The 8,777-nt window shown below is 44.8% G+C and overlaps 1 protein-coding gene across 1 annotated transcript in view; it reads right to left on the bottom strand.

Annotated features, from left to right (window-relative positions):
- The window catches only part of PLEKHM3 (pleckstrin homology domain containing, family M, member 3), a 73,351-nt gene extending 67,739 nt beyond the window's left edge, over positions 1–5,612 (bottom strand). Inside the window, exon 1 of the mRNA XM_009878373.1 lies at positions 5,009–5,612. Within this exon, the coding sequence (XP_009876675.1) occupies positions 5,009–5,612 (604 nt within the window). The remainder of the gene's footprint in view (positions 1–5,008) is intronic.
- Between the last annotated feature and the right edge of the window lie 3,165 nt (positions 5,613–8,777).

The following is an 8,777-nucleotide window of genomic DNA, read 5'->3' as shown; positions in this document are numbered from 1 at the left end:
TCGCCCTTCCAGCCAGCTGCCTTCGCAGCTCCTCCCTGAGCAGCACAACAGCAGCGGCAACTGATGGCACTGCTGCCTGCTGCTCTGACCCACCACCACAAACCTGCTGATACGTACCACTAAATGCTGCATGAGCCAATGTCACAGGCACAGAGCTAGTACCAGCCACCACTTCTGCTGCCAGAGATGAGGATATCCGGCAAAGAAAGAAAACTCCCCAACATAAAGTCTTTGTGGTCACCAGAAAAAGAGAAAGCAGCACTGTAAAACAACTCCTCAGAATTCAAGGATCACCCCCAGTCCCCAGTCTGTGAATCGGTGGCGTGCTGCTCATCAATATAGACTTAGATGTCCTACCTCTGTAAAAACATACCAGGAAAGTATGTAATATGTAGAAGACCTATATGAAGAGGGGCTCAAGTCTCTCTCCCCTGTACAAACTCTGAGTACAAGATTGTACCTTCACAGTGACTTAAACAATGGCCTCACACTCAACCAGAAAAAAATAAAATTGAGAGAGGGAATTGGTTTTTTTAAAACCATTCAGTCCAAGGAAAGAAATTAAATCCTCATCTTGATCTGACACAGTAGGATTTGGGCCTATTGGCCAGTTTTAAGGCAGTCACCTCTCACTGCTATGTCTATTTTGTTATGACACGCTGCAGCACACACCCCACAGGCTCAGCTTGCTGACAGAACATCCAGTCAAAATCAGTGGGGCTGGCTGAGCACCTCCACAGATGCCTGGCTGGAGAGGGGACAAGGCATCAATCTTCTCCAGTATGGTCAGTTTGAGCAAAACAGCTACCGGGGGAAAAGAACCATAGCACCCACACTCTTGGAATGGCTGTGCTTGAGTGAAAACATTCACATTGACTATCAAAGATAACTGCTCACACATTGTGTTTTAATGATCTACACAAGCTTTGCTGGATATTACAGAAGCAGCATTCTCCCTTTGTTTGCCCACGTGTCCAGAAATACAGAAGCCTGCCTTGAATTTTCTTACAACTTCCGTCTGTGCTAGCTCCACTTGCTCTTGACACCACTCCATAGCACAAGCAGGGTTCACTTCTAGCACACTAGCTGTTTGCCAGCAGGCCTAGGGAGACACTGCCCCAAGAGGCACAGGTTCTTCTCAGATCCTTTTTTTCCACAGAAAATAGAAAGGATTCAGTTTAATTTTATTTGTATTATAAAAAAGCAAGCAGCAGGAACAGACAAGCTCATAGTAATAAATATACTATGAAGATAAGGAGAAAAAAAAAAAAGTGAGGAGCTAATCTATGCAGCAACTCAGCCAGCCCGGGAGGACTGGGAGACCTCTGCAGGCTCCAGAGGGAAGTCCTTTATCGAAAAGAGAACTGAAGTGGCTGAAGTTCACTCTCTCATATGCGTTTCTTTAACCTGTATCAAAGCCCTGGTAAGGGATGTCTCCACAAGCTGCAGCCACTTTGACCCTTTCAATCACTGCAGCAGCTTTTAGCCAACCTGAAAACACATTTTTTGTCTTTTGTGGAGAATAATTACCAGTCCCAGATACACATATCTGCAACACCTACTTTCTTGCTTCTTTTTTTTCTCTTTTCAGCTCAGCTCACAGTAGCAGCAAACTCTATGGCAGGCTCGGTTGTGGACACAGCGGGAAGAAACATCATGGCTACCTTCTAAAACCTGCACAGCAGCTGAACAGAATAGGTTAAGGAAATGGGTTCAGAGTGTATTTTCAGTGCACAGAGGTTCTCTTTCCTCAAAGCAGGTACCCTTGCCTTCAAACATCCCACGCAGAAAGGGTCTTGGAGGGCGCACAGCAAGCACAGACAAATGCCTGGTACCTGTGCAAAAAGCAACAGAAAAAGCATGCGCTGAGCTCTTCAGAGGTACCGACTGGTGCTGGGCTACAGGCAAGTCCTGAGAGATGTTCTGCAGCCACTCTTACTAATTCACTTCCTTGCCTTGGTCGGTTCACCTCCAAGATCCCAGAACTTGGCCACACTGAGCCTCTTCTGTAAAAAGCTGTTTCGGAGAGACCTGTGCTTCTGGCAGCACTGAGCACAGCAGTGGGACTTGTTCCTGGCACCACAGAGAGACTGTGGAACACGTGGGCTATAAGGCAGCTGGAACTAACGGAGACAATCTTAAAAAAAAAGTTTTCTTCATGGAAATCGGTAAATTTCTGTTTTTCTTAAGAGTGCTAATGTTGCTGTACTTCACAAAACTACAGATGCAAGGTCTTCACAGTTTAACTCACAACTACAAACTGTTTAACATGAAATCATAATGATGAAGAGTATGTCAGACACTAATACAGTTCCTTCACTTTTTCTATACGGAGAAAAACTTCACCAGATTAACTGCATTTAAATAGCGTAAGTACCTGCTAAGAGGCTGCGAAAGGTACAGCTGAGCTCCACTGCTACTACCAAAGCAGCACACCTTAGGTACGCACTGCGATGAGATGGATGAATCCTGGACGTAATCGAACTTAAGGAACCCGATGGTTAGATTCACCTATACACAAAGAGCTGTTTTTTGTCTTTTCTCCTGCTCTCGTGATCTTATCACAGATGGTTTTCTATCAAGCTGCTCTAGACACTGGTTTAAATCCTGTTGTAGACTTGATTCTGGATATGGCAAAGCCCTTTTAGTGCTTCCAGAGGGTTGCTGCATCTGCCTGGGGTCTGTTGTCTCTGAACAAAGCGGACTGGAACAGCTGAAGCGGGAGCCATGGTCGAAGGAGCACAACAGTGCAGAGAGCCCAGCTTCTGGAGGCACAGCGACGCTCACCCCAGTGTGGGGAGAGACTGCAGTGTGCAGTCCCCGACTTCAGAAGCAGCAGCACCCCAACACCCATACAGTTTCTTTGTTCACCAGAAGGGAAAGAAAAACCTACACTGTTGTTTCCATTTTTTGTTTTGCTTCCTTTTATTAACAGCTGCATCATACTGTCATGCACCTGTGTGTGAGAGAGAAGGGAAACCAATCTGCTTCCCCCCAGACAAAGGCACAACACAACAGAGTGCATCCCAGGGTACTCCTGCAGCTGCCTGAGCTGGACCAACAGGAGGGAAACCAGTTCAGCCTCCGGCTCTGCTGCTAAGCATGAGCTGCACTGGTGACTTGCTTCTTATAGGTTGTAGATCCAGTGGCAGTTTGAAATGATTCTCGCTGAATAACTACATGAATAGTTTTTTAGAGGCAGAATGGCTAAAGTATTTTTATTAAGAGCAGTACAAGTAACAGAGCCCTCTTCTTTTTCTGAGGGCTGGATGGGGAAACTGGGCCAAGAAGATTAAGCTTAAAACACTGAGGGCAGCAAGACTTTGGAATAAATTGCCCAGAGATGTTGTGGCTGCCCCCTCGCTGGAGGTGTTCAAGGCCAAGTTGGATGGAGCCTTGAGTAGCCTGATCTAGTTGAGAGGCGTCCCTGCCCATGACAGGGAGGTGGGACTATATGATCTCTAAGGTCCCTTCCAGCCTAGGCCAGTCTATGATTCGATGATTCTATGACATGTGTTGACTTTTAATGGCTAGATTTTAATTGTATTTCTGTGAGCATATGAAGGCATGTTACATGTTAAGTTAAACCCATGAGATGCCTAGGATACAGCTGACCAAAACTGAAAGCTCTGTCTCCACGGTTTTGGGTGCGTTCCTGTTCTGCATCCCTTCCACAGAACAGAGGGAAGGACGCAGAACACAGATCTCACTCTATGGGAAGCAATATATCAAAAATAAGCAATATAAGGAATAATAGAAGCAATATATACAAATAATATAAGCAATATACACAAAAATAACAGCAGCTATACTTGCCTTTGTCAATCAAGAGTCCCCTTCTTTGGGATACAGCAACTATATCACCACATAACAAAATAACCTACACATTCATGCATGTTTATATTCAGACATATATCTATCTACACACTATATATATATATTTGTATTTATATACACACATCCACAAACACAAACATTTAGGCACCTGCTTTTCATGCTCCAAAATAGCTGACTTCTCTGGAAAACCTAACCCAAAAGGCTTGGTTTAGACCTGAACAAGCTACCAATTCATAGCTGGAGCCATTTCACCATAGGCACATATGCATGCTTTCACAACTCTTTGATTTTTAAGTTCCTTTGTTAAGTCCTACGTTTATCTAGATTATAAAATCTCTGTGGCACTAGCTGCTTTTCTTTTCTGTAAGTGCCTGGTCCACTTTTGGCATCTACAAAATAAATTATCTACATGGAGATAGCTGCTGAGTGTATTCAAAGTGCTGGGCACAATCTCATCCAGTGCAGTGCTGGGAAAAAGAAAAAAAGGGAAAAGGAAAAAAGTATCCCTTGCTGCAACATCGCTTCTTACCACTCACTAGAGATGTCTGCCTCCATCTGATAACAGGACTTCCTGTACCCTACACAAAGCTGGCAGAGATGCTTTAATACTGACAAGCACAAACTGCATCCTTCAATTTTTGTTAATTGTTTACATACTGAATAGCATGTCTTAAAGAAACAAGGCAGAGATGTCAGGCCTCACAGTAAAGCTTTGTATGTCTTCTTTTTAAGGGCCGCTCTTTAACTTTTACAAAAACTGACTTTGTTTGGATTTGCCACTTTCCCAATAACTTCAGCATTCGAAGTTTTTTGATTTTGGGAAAATCAGGTAAGGAAGTGATCAGAAATACACATTCAATAAATTATTTTGTCCTGAGTCAAACTGAACAGAAGAGAGGCAAAAAACTACAAGTTTAGTTTTTCAAATCATGAAAGTAACACAAGTCAAGATTGGTTTAAAAACTGATCCTTGGGCAGACAAACAGACAGAGCTCTATGAAATACAACAGAGTTGTGCTGATTTGTATTCTCTTAAGACCTACCTGACCATTGTTTTACGGGGGTTTTGTTTGCTTTTTTTATAAACATGCATCTGCTTTTTCAAGATAAACATTAAAAACAAATAGGAAAGTCCCCCTATCTGCAGAAACAATAAAGCATCAGCACAAACCTGTGTTTCCTTGGATGTCCTGTCCCTTGGTTATCGCCAGGTAAGAGAGCAGAGCACAGCTATTGTCCTGACCAGGCGCAGGGGGCTGCTGCAGGGAGGTGCCCGTGAAGACCACTCCCCAGTTCACATGGCTGATATCGGAGCGTGACCTGTTGTGTCCTGGCTTGAATGTGGACGCTTCCTCGTTCTGCACCAGGATATCATTCACCGAGCGAGGCCTGTCTCTCCTCCGCTGGCAGATACCGAAGATGTTGAAAGCTGCAGTCTCCCCTTCCCCAGCCCAAGCAAGGTTGTCAGCAGCTGTTCCCCTCTGCACCACACGCTGGTCTTTGGCAGGGAATGCCGTCTGAGTTTTGGTTTCTAAGAGGCCATTTTTGCAGTGATCCCAGATGAGGCTGCTTTTGGCCAAGGAGGCAACATTCCTCAGGTTCCTGCTCTCTGTTATCTGATCAAATACCTCGTGCCCGACCAGTTCGGGAACCTCCTGTACACCATACACCTCACAGGGCTGCACAATCTTTTCAAGTTTAGTATCAAAACTATTGAAAAAGTCTTCAGTCACTTCCAAGGCAGGGCTAATGTCATCAACTTCAAGAGCCTCCATATCCTGTGCTGTCGGTGGGCCTGAGGCGTCACAATGCGTTAAGAAGATACGACATCAACGTCCAGAGAAAGAGATGCTTCACCTCTGTCCTTGGCACACTGTTAATTTAGAGGTGGTGGGGCAAACCCATTCAGCAACCACAATCCTTAGCAGAAGAAATGAATCAGATCAGCCCGTCTTCAGGCAGGAGACGTAACATCCACTGATCAAGTGGTTACAGTCCCTCTATGAAATGAGCTCATAGTGCCAGAGAACACCTGTAAAGCAAAGCAAAACATTACGTCACAAAGGGCCTTTTCCGCGATAAAGATGCTTAATCACATTCAGCCTTTTCATGGTCACCGTCCCCTCGATTTTACTTTCTCCTCCATTTGGCACCAACGTTATTGTGTATTAAGAAGCTCTCAGATGTTTCAGTTGTTCACAGTGTATGAACTTCGCGTATTATCACTTCTCAAACTGCAGCTTGCAGAGAGCAGGATGGAGCACCACATAAAGGGGAACCAAAGTGATGCCATTTTTAAACAAAGTTTGAGAAAGCTGCACTGAGAGGACTAACACCACAAACGCAGCCACCGAGGCAGTGCTTCGTACAGGTTCCCGTGGGGCTGTAAGAAAAAGTTGAGAAATGAAGGGTTAGTATAATAGGCCAACCAATCTCAAACAGTTCGCCTTTTTCACCCAGATCGCTTGCACTCCCAATTTTAGGAGACCAACATGAGTTTTACAACAGCTACTTTGTCTACTTGACTGGATAAACGGAATTAAGATGTTTACCTAATAAATCAATGCTATTAGGCTGCTGCAGAGCATTGCACATAGAGTTTCTCTCCAAGATATCATTGGGAACCTAAGTGAAACCATGAAGCAAGCTAAGCCCCAGAAAGACAATACACTGTACTAGCAAAACAAAATATACCATATCCTGCACCATCACAAATCTGCAGATCTTTACCCCCAAACTGTTGAATCACTGGGCAAAACATAAGAACAGCAAAGAGCTTCAAGGCTAGAACTACTGAAGAGCTGTATTGACCTACCTAGGCTCATGCCTGTGAGGAGGAAGGAAGGGGGAGTTTCTATTCCCCGCAGCACAATAACAGATTTCTCACTGCTGACTTCTCTCACACCATGACTACCGCCTTCTAACCTCTCCCTCTTGAAGCTGCATCCACAGTGCTACCCTACTCGAGGGAAGTGCACTGCAGGTATGTTGAAATTGGGGAAAACAGTCAAACAGGTGCAAGTTCTTGGGACCTGGAGACAAGGCATTTGTAGTAGTGGGAGAACAGCTCTCTGGTAGCAGAAACCACAGCACTTAAAGCCAGTACATGCAGAGCAACTCAAAGTCAGAGATCTACATCCCAGTTTTGACCACATCAGCTCAAATGCCAGAAGCAGCAAAGCTGCATTAGCTCAGAGCTCTTCCTAGATTAATACACTCTTAACAGAACTAATTAGCCTGGGCAGGGCTGATAATTAGCAGCTCATTAGCTTGTGATGGCTGCTGGAGTGCTACCAGGACCCATGAAGACTTACACTTAGCAGGAAAAAACATCTATTAAACAGCATCAAACACATAATACTTCTATGTAAAGTTCTTAAGTTTTTTAATCCAGAACAGTGTACTTACCTAACTTCTATTAGCAAAGTTGTTTAAATAGGCACCTTTTCCTATAGCAAGCCAGAGGGAGGAAGGAGGCCAGCAGACCCCCAAGAAGGGGGTGCAGAATCCTGTAGCACAGACCAACCCCCTTTGCAACCACCTTCTGGCTTCCTCACATCCCTGCCAGCTGTGGCCAGCTGTGCTTGAAAGCAGCAACTCACCCTCTCTCCTAACATATTGACAGTTCAGACCATGATCTCTGCAAACACACTCTAAGTAAACAGCTTTCAAAACCAATAAATAATTGCATACACAACTCTGGAAGCTTCAGACCTTTACACTGGGATCTTTGTCCTTGAATCTCTTTGCCAGGATTCACTTCACCAAGCCTCACAGTGAACCAGGACTAGGATCAGCTTCAACAAATTTAGAGTGAGATACCGAAGGCAGAGCCAGAACAAACCAGAGGGCTGAACAAAACAGGTCTGCAGTGGCTTCAAACCAGAACAGTATGGAAGCAGACTTTTTGCAAAGCTGTACAACTGTGCCAGTTGATGGCTGTGGGAAATAAAGCTGTCCCGAGCACATCTGCACTGTCAGCTTAATGCAGCACAGAATTCACCCCTGAAGCTCATTTCTGCCAGCAACCCCAGAACAGCATTCTGCTTGGGAGCTCCAGGAACAGGCTAAGTGACACCATGTGGTGCAACCTGTCCACTTATTCTACATCCTCCTATAGCATGTCTTTAAAGCAAGAATGGTATTTTGAAGTTGCACAACTGCAACAGACATTCACTTGGAAAGAACCAGTGCTAACACAATCACACCAGCAGCAAAAGCTACAGGCTGGGCTATTCAAAGATGCTGCTTCACAGAAATTGGCAGAGAATGCAGCCTTACTCTCACTCGAGGGACTGGAGCAGCAATCACTCTCAAAGGGCTCATGACATGCCACTGAAGCATTTCAGTGACAGCAGGTGCAGTGCTGCTCTTTATTTTAAATCATTAGGAAAGGTGGAAAGCAAGGGGGAAAAATGACACATTTAACAGGTTCATTTTTAAATGCGGGAGGCTGCATGTGGCTGCATGTTTCTCTGGATTCTGTGGGACTGGATCTACCTAGTGTCATGCAGCCAAACGCGGTGATGTCAAACTGCAAACGGACCTCATACTCAGGAAGATGCTGAATCACAAGGTCATGAGAAGATGACAGTCCTCTGCATCACGCCGTTCACAAACTGCAGCACTTGTATCTTCCCAACTAGTCTGTTTAACCTGCTCGATAAAGATGTGAGAGGTGATCTCAATGGTGGCAGGCTCATCTCTTCCTACACTGCCAAGAACCTCCTTAGATCAAAGAAAGAGTTGTGCCAGTAATTCCCACCAGCACTGGGATTCCACAGTCACATATCCTCCACAAACACAATTTGGCATTTTCTGACAGTGGCTCTCAACAAAAATTTAATTCAGACTTTTGCAGGAATCTGGTGCCAAATGAAAGCAAAATTTGATATGGCCGTAAATACCTCCATCAGAACCTTTTCCAGGAGGGAAAGCAG

Source organism: Apaloderma vittatum, unplaced genomic scaffold (assembly GCF_000703405.1).
Source record: "Apaloderma vittatum isolate BGI_N311 unplaced genomic scaffold, ASM70340v1 scaffold6401, whole genome shotgun sequence".
In the NCBI taxonomy this organism is placed as follows: Eukaryota; Metazoa; Chordata; class Aves; order Trogoniformes; family Trogonidae; genus Apaloderma; species Apaloderma vittatum.
Note: the sequence above shows the minus strand (reverse complement) of the source record. Positions and strands in the feature narration are given on the sequence as shown.